The sequence below is a fragment of the Cibotium barometz genome, chromosome 39 (assembly GCF_041138505.1).
Source record: "Cibotium barometz isolate CiBa-2024 chromosome 39, ASM4113850v1, whole genome shotgun sequence".
Classification (NCBI taxonomy): Eukaryota; Viridiplantae; Streptophyta; class Polypodiopsida; order Cyatheales; family Cibotiaceae; genus Cibotium; species Cibotium barometz.
The window spans coordinates 32,738,724-32,751,803 of NC_141084.1; the positions used below are offsets into that span (position 1 = coordinate 32,738,724).

Consider the following 13,080-nt stretch of genomic DNA (forward strand, 5'->3'; position numbering starts at 1 on the left):
TTTTTATTTTGGCCTGCCTTCCCAAGCATTTACATTGAGTCCATTTTTTTTCTTAGGTTAGCTTTGGTCAAGTACTCACTGTGCTCCTCTTTCTTTTTTCTTACTTAACTAGTTACACGACCAGTCTCCAACGGGCACGAGTATTCTTGTATGCATAAAATCAAAGACCTCAAAGGTCCCTTGTTGTCAATCACAAGATGCAAACAAAGGTCAATTCATTTGAAAAGAGGCCCTTGAGCTACATGTATGAGAGCATCATGGCATGCCCTACTGTGCCTATTCTGCCAAGAGGCCAATCCCTTGGCCCAACTGATAATATGTAGCGATTTCCATCTTCCAAGAGAGGAAACCTCAACAAGCACTCGTTGTCACCACCATTCTCAGGCAAACATATTCACTAAGATTTAGAGATAACATTCTAAACACGAAGGTCCTCAATCCCTCCTGCTCTTGCAAGGACACCACACACACACACATGCACACATGCACAGACACACAACATAGATCTTTGTATGCAACTTGAGGGAGAGAGAGAGAGAGAGAGAAAGAGATGGGAGGCTTCTTACTTCCCACTCCAAGCATCTACACAAAAAAGTGTGTGAGAGAGAGAGAGAGAGAGAGATAACCTCCATCTGTCAGACTGCCCAGCAGCTCTTTTAGCTTCACTATCTCTTTCTTTACTCTGCTCACCTCCTGAAATAACACCCTAACGGTGCCCTTGCTATTTAACATGAGTGTAGTCAGAGAGAATATATCCCTACTCTTTTGCATGAAGACCAACACATGGAGGTCACTCCAGTTTGGGAAGAGACATCTCAGCAATATTCTATTTTCTAGCAGGCATTGTCTAGCAATCTCATCCTGGTTTGTTATCCTGGTTTGTTGGCTACTCCTATGCTTCCACATTTGGGTCACTACATTTAACAAAAGACCTCACAAGCAACTCTCTCTCTCTCTCTCTCTCTCTCTCTCTCTCTCTCTCTCATGTTTATACACACATACAAAAATCTCTTCGCTTATGCAATCATGCATGTGTGTGTATATATGTACATATACATGTGATCCCATGGCTTTTGACCCGGTAGACTTTAGTGTTGGGGATGGGAGGGTGCAACAATGGTAGAAAACACTTGGAGAGAAAGAGAAGTGCCTTCACTTGAGCGTTCTTCTCTCTAAGAGAAAATCCAAAAACCATCATACTTAGAGAGAGCCATACATCTCTCTCTCTCTCTCTCTCTCTCTCTCTCTCTCTCGCTATAAAAGGACTTAGCATACTTCTCATCTTTTTCGAGTTGTGTGCACTATTTAGATTCCCGATGGTTTATCTACTTTGATTACAAATATTTCAAAAACACACTTCAAGAAATTAAAAAATCCATTCTAGGTTCTATAGTCTACTTTGTTTGGGTGCCCTATTTAGGGTGTCAAGACCCAATTTTCCTTAATGGGAGGGTACACAACTTACCTATCTCGTGGGTTGAAGTCGTCAAAATTCAAAACATACATGACATATATAACATATACACATATACACATACATCTACGATGTCTATCCATGTATATTTACATACAAACACATATATGCCTACATACATATACACATATATGCCTACAAACACACTGAGCTGAAATATAAGAAGGACATACTCAAAACCAAAGATAAGGCATTAACATTACAATTAAAGCTCTTTGGTAGATCAATGTTTGAATAGTGTGGTTCCTTATGCCTTTAGAGGATTGTGTTCTTTTTGAGATGATCTTATCTAAAATGTTTTTGATTGGGATTGTAATGATGGATATGAGTGTTCTAAATGCACATTTACGCATGAACTTGGAGTAATCATATTGCCCAAAGATCAGTGCAGCATGGTGCCTGGTTTAGTGTGGTCATGGCCTCCACCAACTACATTTTCGGCCACCATGCTGCTCTAACGTCCCCAGCTTGGTGCCCTCATTAGCCATCTGGCCACATTCCCGACCAACTCCAGAACTTCATGAACATAAGATCGTGTCGCTCAAATGCGGCATCACCAACGGTGCCAGCGCAGCTCAAAAATCTCACCTGGCTTCTATTGAAAAATCACTTCCGCTTGGTTGCAAAGGATTAAAAAAATGGTAGGATGTTTAATTTAGATGTGAACATGACTAATGTGAAGGTAGTCATATATGCACATGGGATAGGTGTCATTACAGATATTAACATATGATACAAGCTCATTGGTCACATGAATATACAATAGGCTAAATTCTATGAGGGTTTGCCAAAGTTTAAGGTTGATGATATACATAAAGTACATGAAGCATGCTAATATAGTAAAGTGGGCTAAACATGCTTTCTTGCATGAAAATGATGTCAGTGGATGCAAGGCCATTGTATGTTATACATTCATAGATATAGGGACCGACCAAGACTGCAATAATTGCACATTGTATGTATTATATTACATTCATTGATGATCATATGAGAAAAGTGTGGGTTTATTTTATAAAGGATAAAAGTGACGTATTTTGTCACTTTCATAGATTAAAAGCCTTGGTACATAGATCAAATGTCTAAGATCGGATGGTGGGGGACAGTATTTCTCTGATGAGCTCAATGATGCCTTGAGAAATTAGGGAATCAAGAGACAATTTACATGCACATACACTCCATAATAGAATGGTGTTGTAGAAAGAAAAAATTGGCACATTATAGAAGTGGCCTAGGCCTTGATATAGAAGCAGTAGCAATTGTTATGTACATTATGAATAGGACTTCCATTGCAGTTGTTCATAGTAAGATACCTAAACAAAAGTGTGTAACAAGTATAAAACCATATGTGTGTGACTTGAAAGTGTCTGGGTGTATTGCATATGTGCATATTCTGGATGGAGTGAAAAAAAATCTGGATAAAACATTATAGATGTTATAACCCTACTACTTGCGAGATGAGACTAAAAAGAGATGCTTTCTTTCAGATATATGCATGAGTGAAGGCAATAGAAGATGAAAATGTAAGAAGTAATGTTGTTACCATTCATGTAGAGCAATAATCACAAGTGCTTATATTACCCTACATGTAGAGCAATAATCACAAGTGCTTATGTAAGAAGTAATGTTGTTACCCTACATGTAGAGCAATAATCACAAGTGCTTATGTAGATCTAGAGAGTCCTCTTACATTGTTAGTCCATGGTTAAGAGGTAAGTTGAGAACATATGTAGATACACATGTATTTATCAACAACTCACTCATATGTGGATGGTGACTCTAGTGTCTCTAAGCAGAGCCTTGATGAGGAGCTTGGAATTATATTAGTGGTTACTCTTGGTACAAGGATAACCAAGGTTGTTTTAAGGACACCTAGAAAGTGATCCAGGCGTATATAGGTCTATGAGACATAGATACCCTATTACCAGGTTGAAATATGATGGATATATAGCCCATCATTATGCTTACATGGTTAAAGCAATACAGGTGTTAGACTTAGAAATAAGAAATTGGAAAGATGCCATGAATAGGAAGATAGTAGCATTGGATGTAAATGAGACATGACAGTTAGTCCCTTTGCCTAAAATAAATAAGGCAATTGGATGTAAGCGGGTAAAAGCTCAAGCATAACACAAACATATCTTTGAGCATGTATAAGGCAAGATTGGTCATACCAAGGGTTATGTCAGATTGTGATAATGGTGGCCATGAGAGATTTCATTGAGGTAGAATTTTGAATGAAAGATTTGGATGAGCTACGATATTTCTTAGGCATAGAAGTGGTGAGATCACCTCATGGCAATTTTTTGTTAGAGAGGTAGTATGGCTTGGAGTTGTCCAAGTATGGTATGGTAGGATGTAAGCCTATTTCAGTACAACTAGAGTAGAACATAAAGCTTTCCATAGATACCAGTGATATTTTGGAGGTAGTATGGCTTGGAGTTGTTGTCCAAGTATGGTATGGTAGGATGTAAACCTATTTCAGTACAATTGGAGTAGAACATAAAGCTTTCCATAGATACCAGTGATATTTTGGAGGATCCTCTAGCTATGGGGGAGGGCTAAGTATGAGACAGGTAAATTGAAATCCCCCATGCATTAAGTTTTTCTCATAGGGCTTGGGAAAAATGCACAAAATCTTGCTCCCCATCTCCCTTCAACCTTTTCAAAATCTCTTGGGTACTATATCTTTAACTACACTATAAGTATGCATATTTATACCACCTACTATTTGCCATATTTTTCCTCTCATCTTTATATATATATACTTGCACAAGTAAATAAATCCTAAGTTTATTTCCTCATAAATACTTATGCCTAAGATATGTTTTTCCTAAAAGTCTCCTTTTGCACCCAACCTACTATGCCCTATCCTAGATGCTATGATACTACTATATATTATTTATACCACCATATTGTATTTATTAGAGTTCACACCTAATAGATACAAAATCCATGCTACACCATATATATATACATATATATGATACATAATATCATTTTTTCTCCCTCGTTATCAATCTCTACTCTCCCACCCTCTTTTTCCCTGACACCACCTTGTGGGGCCCACATGGGCCCACCCATTCCCATGTGTTTGCATGGGTCCCACTTGTCCCACACGCATGTTAGAAGCTCCCTCCTCACACCCTCATGTATAGCCTCTCCACCTGGGCCCACGTGGGCCCCACCCCAAGCCATCCCGCACACATATGCTCGCCCAAACCCTCATCAAGCTTCTCTCCTTTCCTTTTTTGGCGAATTTATCATCAACCTAAAAAATTCAAAACCATCTTTGGATTGTGTGTATATATATATATATATATATATATGTGTTCCTAAAAGTAGTCTCACTAGTCTTAGGCCCACACTAGGCCTACCTTTTGAAAAAATACGTAAGCCAATAAAGGAATGTAAGGAAAGGCTTATTCGACTCACAAAAAAAAAAGAAACAAATGAGGATGCGCACTTTGCTACAAGGATACTAGTCCTCCTCTCCATCCTCAAGCCTTGTAATCCTTATGCTTGTATCCCTAATTTTCATATCAATAAGATTGCATGGTGGGTATTTTCCTATCGTCAAGTGCATATCCTCTCCCTCTCCCTCTCTCTCTCTCTCCCTCCCTCTCTCTCTCTCTCTCTCTCTCACTCACTCTCTCTCCCTCCCTCCCCCCCTCTCTCTCTCTCTCTCTCTCCCTCCCTCTCTCTCTCTCTCCCTCTCTCTCATTTCAATAGAATATTTTTATTTCATGCGTAAAGTTTCTCTTTGGGTAGAGTCTTAATGTGCCCCATGCATGTGAACTAAGGAGGAGAAAGGAAAGGTGTGGGCTTGCCCCTACTCTCTTCTCCACTAGGCTTGGCGTGTCACTAAGAGGGTTGAGGAGGAGCTCCCCTAAGAGTACGGTCCAGGGCCTTGAGTGTTTTGGTGTGAGGTTCGAGAGAGTTTTCCTTTGGAGCCTTTTCCATCACCTTGCCTCCCTCCTCCTTGTGTTTTGTGAGCTGGGGATCTAGGAGAGTGTTAGAGGCCACCCCTCTAGAATCCTCCCTCAACCCGAACACTTTCAAGTGACACACATCTAGTTTTATACTTATAAACTTTTTTATAGGTGTCTTACTATGAATAGGTGGTGAAATGGGGGTCCTATTCATAATCTACAGAATAGTTGCTACTACTTCTACATCAAGGCCCATGCACTTTTGTAATGTGCCTATCTTTACTTTCTGCAACACCTTTCTATTGTCGAGTGTACCTGCATGTAAACTATGTCAATTCCTTTCTTTCTTAAGAAATCATTGAGCTCATTAGAGAAATACTCTCCCCCACCATCCGATCTTAGACATTTGATATATACACCTTTTTTCGTTTCCACCAAGGCTTTAAATCTATGAAAGTGAGAAAATACCTCAGTTTTATCCTTCATAAAATAAACCCTCTCTTCTCTAATATAATCTCCAATGAATGTAATATAATACCTATAGCCTCCAATTGTTTTGCAATCTTGGTCAGTCCTTATATGTGTGAATTTATCACATCCAATGGCCTTTGACATGATTTTCATGCGGGAAAGCATGTTTAGCTTGCTTTTCTAGCTTGCTTTTCTAAGGTAGCATGCTTCACGTACTTTATGTATACCATTAACCTTAAACTTTGGCAAACCTACTAGACTTTAGCCTGCTGTATATTCACATGACCAATGCATTTGTGCCATATGTTAATATCTATAATGACACCTGTCCCATGTGCAAATATGGATACCTTCACCTTAGTCATGTTCACATCTAAATTAAATATCCTACTATTTTTGTTACCCTTTACAACCAAGCGACACTGATTCTTCCACAAAATATCCAACAGAAGCTAGGTTCTTTGTAACGTTTGGAACATGAAGTACATCTACCAAGCACTTCATTTTGCCATCCTACATAGATAATGGAACTTTACCAACATGAATAATGGGGTGCACACTATCATCACCTATTCCTACATAACTTGGGTTTTCCATTTTTTGTATGTCTCTCTAAACCTCTCACCACCATGTCATGTGATTAGAGGTGCCAAAATTCACATGCCGAGCATCTCTAGATCGTGACACAAGTCCTATTGTGGACCTAAGCATATAGTGCATGATAAACAATTGCTTACTTTCATCTCACCACCCTGTTTACTTGATGATGCACGGTTGTCTTACTGTAACTTTCCACTTTTGATATCATTTTTTTAATAGCAATCTTTTTCCATATGCCCTAGTTTTTCATAGTAATAACATTGCTATTTTCACTCTGATTTCTTTACCGACCACCTTGGCCTCTTTGGATCCCTCTACCTCTAGAGTGGCCTCTTCCACCTATTTATACATTTGACTCTTGTTGTTGTTTTGCCCATGATGTTTTTTTTCAAAAGGGCCTACACCTTTACCTCTAGAGAATGATCTTCCTCTACCTCTACCTATATCCTATACTTGTATTTGAGGAGAAAGAATTCTCATTTGAATTTTCAAAGGATAAACTCAATAAATTTTTCTCGAACTCCAATGGATGTCATTAACTATATTCTTTGCCAATCCCATTTGAGGTCAGAAACACCACATCATCAGGCCATCGACCTACCTAGTGATCCAATAGAAGCAAAGGCATTTACAAGCCCTTTAATCTTCACTACGTAATCATTTATACTCAGCTTTCCTCTCGTCACATTTTGTAGCTCTTGCTTTAGTTGCATCTCTTGGTTATACATTTTTTCCAAGGTGTCCTAAGCCTTAAAAAAAAACATATCATGGCATTGATGATGTGGTGATGGTGACATGGCATTGACATGTGGTAGGAAAATTGCACAAGGTCACCTTACAGGCTTGGAACGATGCGATGGTGGGTGGGGTTGTTGCATAGACCATTGGGCTTTTGATTTACCCAGTGGGCCCATTGGAGTACTTACATAGCTAGGCAAGGTACTTAGATACCCTAGCAAGCTTTTGATTTATATCGGGTGAGGCCACCAGGTTCCGTGCTGGGTCATTTATTGCTGACTTCTTTACTACTAGCTTGCTACTTGTTGTTGCGAGGTAATTTTCTTCTCTACTTTATATATATATTGTTTTTCTAGGTAGGCATCAAGGTAGTGTCATATTTTGGCACAATATGTCGAATTCCTAACTAGTTAACAACAAGTATTATCTTTCTCCTCTCAATATTAGGTGAGTAATGTATCAACATAGTGTCGTACTTTCGAATACGATACATCATCCTCTAATTTTTCCCCTATTTTTTAATGTCCAGTGACTAGGACATGAAATCACATGGTGGTTATCTCTCAGCACTTGGTTGAATCAGTTCGGCTATGTGTGTCGTTAGATAGATATGTCCATCATTTTGACAGTTGGTTTCATTATTCGATTGCTAGTGTCATTATGAATGTGACACCTTCCTCTTATTTATTAGTTTTGTTTTACATTTGATCGTATTATTTAGTCATGTGTGTTGTTAAATTTAGGATTCAACACTTAGTTATGTTACTCGATTGTATGTGTTATTCCTTAGGTTAGAACTTAGCATATACATTCAATATACTTTGCCACATTGTCGTATGATTCGGAAATACTTGTCATTATATTGCATGATCCATTTAGATTTAACAAGTAAATTCTCGTATTTTAAAAAAATATGATTATATTACATGTGCGTCATTTGTGAATTTTATATGCATTTAAGAATCAATATACTTGGACACATTATCATATGATTTGATAATGCATGTCATTGTATTGTATGATGCATTTAGATTTAACGCGATTAAATTCTTGCATTTCTAAAAACAATATTATGCGTCATGTCTAAATTGTGTATGTATTCAAGAATCAATATACTTCAACATGTCTAAATCAATATTATGCGTCATGTCTAAATTGTGTATGTATTCAAGAATCAATATACTTCAACATGTTGGCATATGATTCGATAATGTGTGTCCTTGTATTGCATAATGTATATAAAATTAATGATTTAAGTCTTATGCCTCAAAAACAAATGATTGTATTGCATGTGTATTATGTGTGTTCTTTCATTGGCACTATAAATTTGATATAGGTATGCAAAAAAATTGATATAATGTTTTTAAATAAATTTTGGCACCATAGATTTAATATAGGTTATTATAAGTGAGTATAAGTCTATTGACCTTTACGAACATAAGAATATTAGTATAAAAATCAGTTTAGAGAACTGATATCATCAGGAACATGTGATATAAATGCTAAAAAATGGAACAACCTTTAGATATACCAATGCATGTATGCTGATCTTGTTTGTTTATTGCACATGTGTTGTATATGCCATTAGAATAGTCATCAAAATGTTATATTTATGCTGTCACTCAATGTCAATGTTTGTCTACCATCCTTCTCTTCACAAATCGTAATATGAATACAAACTTGAAAAAGAGTATTTTGAAAGCTCTTAAATATTAAGAGCTTTGTTTCAAAATTAGAAGATTGACCAAAGACTAGATTACAAAGACAACTTCTAACGATGTTTTCTTTAAAGAGGTCATCATAGGCACACAGTCATAGTTACAGTTTGTTATACTGAAGTTGAAGAAGATCAGGTGCACCTTATAATCACCAGTATCAAAGGTAATATGTAAAAATGTGCATCAGAGTTACGTGATGAAGTGTGACCTTGACGAATTCATAATGTTATGTGCACATTATATGTGCATATACTAGGAGGCTAACCCACATTAGGCTTGTGAGCATGGGAGCATGGGATCAAGCTCTAGTGAGTATGGGTTAGGGCTAACCTTAGGGGTTGAGGTTAGGGTCAATCATGCAAGGGTCACACATGGGAAATGGAGAGTCAAGAGTCACTTGAGGACCCTCCTATATAATAGGAGCATGGGGCACACTCAAGGGATGTTCTCTTGCGTAGAGGATTGTATCTACTCTCTTGCCATTCATAGTAGAGCCGAGTAATGCTAGAGTGGAGTCATACATCTTGGTGGTATGGGACATCAAGGTTAAGGTATGAGGTACTTCATTCTAATTAATGTGTGTATCCCATGGGCTCGGTTGGGTGGATGAGTTTATGCATGTTTATGCATGATAATTATCTAGAGAGATCTTAGGGTTTTAAGAGTGGTATCAGAGTAGTCTCTAGGTTATTGTTGTTGTTTTCTCTTTCTTATTCCAATTTTTAGCATTTTTTAAAGTAAATTTTAATATTTACTAAATAAAAATGTTATTTTGTTGGTTTGTTTTGGTGATTACGGACGTGGATCGTCGTCGATATGGTGGTTGGAATGCATGTTTCTTATTTCAATGGATGAGTCGACGATGCGGGGGAATTCCATGAGTTCATTTTTCTCATTTTTTCTTGGTTTAAAATAAGCATTTATGGAATTTCTACAAAAATACCACACATTTTACTATGGATATTATTGGTAGAATGAATTCCCTAAGTTTATATATATTTTGGTAATGTTTCCTAATTATTTAGAAATTTTTAGAGCATTTTTATGGTAAAAAATGTATTTTTTAATGTATTTTGGCAGGTTTTCCGCAGAGATGCTATCAATTTTCTGCCAAATTCCTGTAGAAATGCAATATAGGACAGTCAATTGATGCATTGAGTTCTCCCGTATATGTGGGATTCTTTTCTCCTCTCAAAAATGAAAATTTCTTCTATTTTTCTCTCCCGCATGTGTGAACATCTCTTAAAAGGTATATTTTGATTAATGTTAATCATAATTAAGTTTTAATTATGATAAAAAAATCAAATAAATCTTAATCCTCCTCTCTGTTAACACAGAAGGAGGGGATGGAGAGGGTTGAAAGAAGAGATGGAGTGGAGAAGAAGAGAGGAGAGAGGGGCTCTCCCTCCTCCCTCTCTCTCATTAAACGCAACGAGGGGGCGAGGGGGGGGAGGGGGTGCGCTGCACGTCGCCGGGTGAAAAAAGCCCCCCCCTGTTAAAAAAAATTATAAGCTTTTTAATTAAACCTTAGAAAAATCTTTAATTGAATCTTTTAAATATTTTTTTAAAAAGAGTTTTTTAAAAATCTTTTTAGAAAAAACTTGAAAAGAAAAGAGAAAAAGAGATTTAATTTATTTTTTCTTCTTTGAAATTTTTTCTCTCTGAAAAATCTCTCTGAAAATTCTTTCTTGGAGGCATTTGGCTTTCCAATTTCCGGAACTAATTAATCAGGCCTAACGGGTGTAATTAATTAATTGAAACCTTAGGTTTTTAAGGTCCAATCTCTTTGTCCACCTCCAATTCCTCTTCTCCTAATTAGCAATATCACAAAATGATATGCCTACCCTTTCAACTAATTAATCAGGCCTAACGGGTGTAATTAATCAGGCCTAATTAGCAATATCACAAAATGATATGCCTACCCTTTCAACTAATTAATCAGGCCTAACGGGTGTAATTAATCAATTGAAACCTTAGGTTTTTAAGGTCCAATCTCTTTGTCCACCTCCGATTCCTCTTCCTTCTCCTCCTACCTCTTACTTGTCTGTCTACCACTCCTCCTCCTCCCACTTTGATGCTCCTTGTCATCTTCGTACTACAATTACCTATCACCTCTTCAATACGGGTCCCAAATTTTATTTCACATTATTTAACTAGACTTGATATGTACGCGGCTTGCTGTTTTTATACCCGCTCACAAACAATCGAGAAGGCGAATGAAGAAACACGAAGCCTAGGTATCTAAGGTGGTGTTGCAAGCTTAGCATTAATTAATTAATGCAAGGTTCCCGAAGTATGCTATGGCTCGCTAAGTATCTAAGGTTATGTTGCAAGCTTAGCATTAATTAATTAATGCTTTCCAAAAAACAACTTTGGGGGGACCCATTGGTCTCTAATACGAATCTTTGATATCTACTCTTAAAATCTAATTCACTCAAAAGTGTTTCCCTACCTTCTAGCATCCAACAAAACAAGCTCATATTAGAATCAATTTCTTGATTTGAATAGTTTTTATGAGTTCTTGGAAGCTTTCAAGATAGTTTTCAAGGAGAGTGATTAGGAATATATATGTGGAAATTTTTTAAAAGTATCTCCCTTTTTGGTGGTCATATCTTCACAACATCTGCACAATCCAGGAAAAAAAAACATGTCCAAAATGTGTTCTCAACACTTTGAAAGGTGGTACCCCCTTGTTGAGGTACTCAGATACGTGTGTATTTCCTTTGAAAAACATCCATTAATAACCGATTAATGTTGATTTTCAGGTGTATCTCATCTTGAAAGGTTCAATAATACCTCCAACACAACTATGAATAAAGCATACTCCAATGTCCGTCCTCCTTCTAGGAGTCAGCACAAGTTTCCTCTCCACGGTTTAAACAATAAAACATCCAACTCTTCCACACTTTTAAGTGATTCAAGCATTCAAGATTGCCCACCCTATAACTATGCCCTCTTCACATCCAATTATGACATCAACGTATTGGTATCTGGAACTCCCGATTTCCCTCACCTCATATATTCCCCTAGTGAGCAGTACTTTTTAATCATGCAGGCAGATTGCAATCTAGTACTCTATAGTGATGATGGAACAAAAACGCCTCTTTGGGCTTGCGGTGATGCTTGTTATCTCAAAGGATCTAACTGTTTCGCTCGCGCCTTTACCTAGATAGAACTTTTGCTGTGTATGATGGGAATGGGAACAATCTATGGTTTACACCCACACAATGTTCCAGTGGCCTAGGATGTTGGTCTGACACCTACCTTGCCGTCCAAGATGATGGAAATCTTGTTTTGTACCTGCTTGACACGGGGGTTGCCATTTGGGCAAGCAACACAGTCCAATAACACAAACATTGCAAGTAGAAATTCGTGGTCTCCCCACATGTTTTGTGAGAACCAAAAACATGTATCTCTAAAGTTCTGGATCTATAATTAGAATAAGATTTCGCACCTTTTTTGTGGATTTCTAGGCAACCTTTCAAATTCCCATGAGGTTGTAGTAAAAAATCAGAATTTTATATTCTCATATATGAGTAAATGCTTTGTTTATTTTAAGAGCCCCATGCAAGCTAGTTATTGCTCAATATGTAAAAACTCTTATACAAGTTATAAGAGTTTGTAGATGAGGTTTATTGCTCATGTAGTTTACATTGAGAAGTCATATTGAGTTTGTAGATGAGGTTTCTTCAAAGAATGTAGCATCATGGCTTATCTTGATTATTATGAGCCTCCTTAAGCATATGGTTAATATGTGATTAGCACTAGTCCTAGCACAAGTTATAAGAGTTTGTAGATGAGGTTTATTGCTCATGTAGTTTACATTGAGAAGTCATATTGAGTTTGTAGATGAGGTTTCTTCAAAGAATGTAGCATCATGGCTTACCTTGATTATTATGAGCCTCCTTAAGCATATGGTTAATATGTGATTAGCACTAGTCTTAGCACCAACTCAAATTGTTAACATCCAATGTTCAACACTTTCAATAGCTACATCAATGCCATCTACCTTCTCAAACACATCATTCCCAATAGTGAATATTCTCCTTTATACAGAACTTTGTTATAGGCTAGGACTTCTTGTAGTTCAAAGCTCTCATCATGTAATTGCCAAATTGCCTTGCATATGAAATTTCTACCATACTTTGTT

General features: G+C 37.2%; 1 protein-coding gene across 1 annotated transcript in view; it reads left to right on the top strand.

The window, feature by feature from the left end:
* The window catches only part of LOC147615998 (uncharacterized), a 53,415-nt gene extending 41,030 nt beyond the window's left edge, over positions 1 to 12,385 (top strand). The window contains exon 4 of the mRNA XM_086778623.1: positions 11,696 to 12,385. Coding sequence (XP_086634749.1) covers positions 11,696 to 12,099 — 404 coding nt within the window. The 3' untranslated portion in view covers positions 12,100 to 12,385. The remainder of the gene's footprint in view (positions 1 to 11,695) is intronic.
* The last annotated feature ends 695 nt before the right edge of the window (positions 12,386 to 13,080 follow it).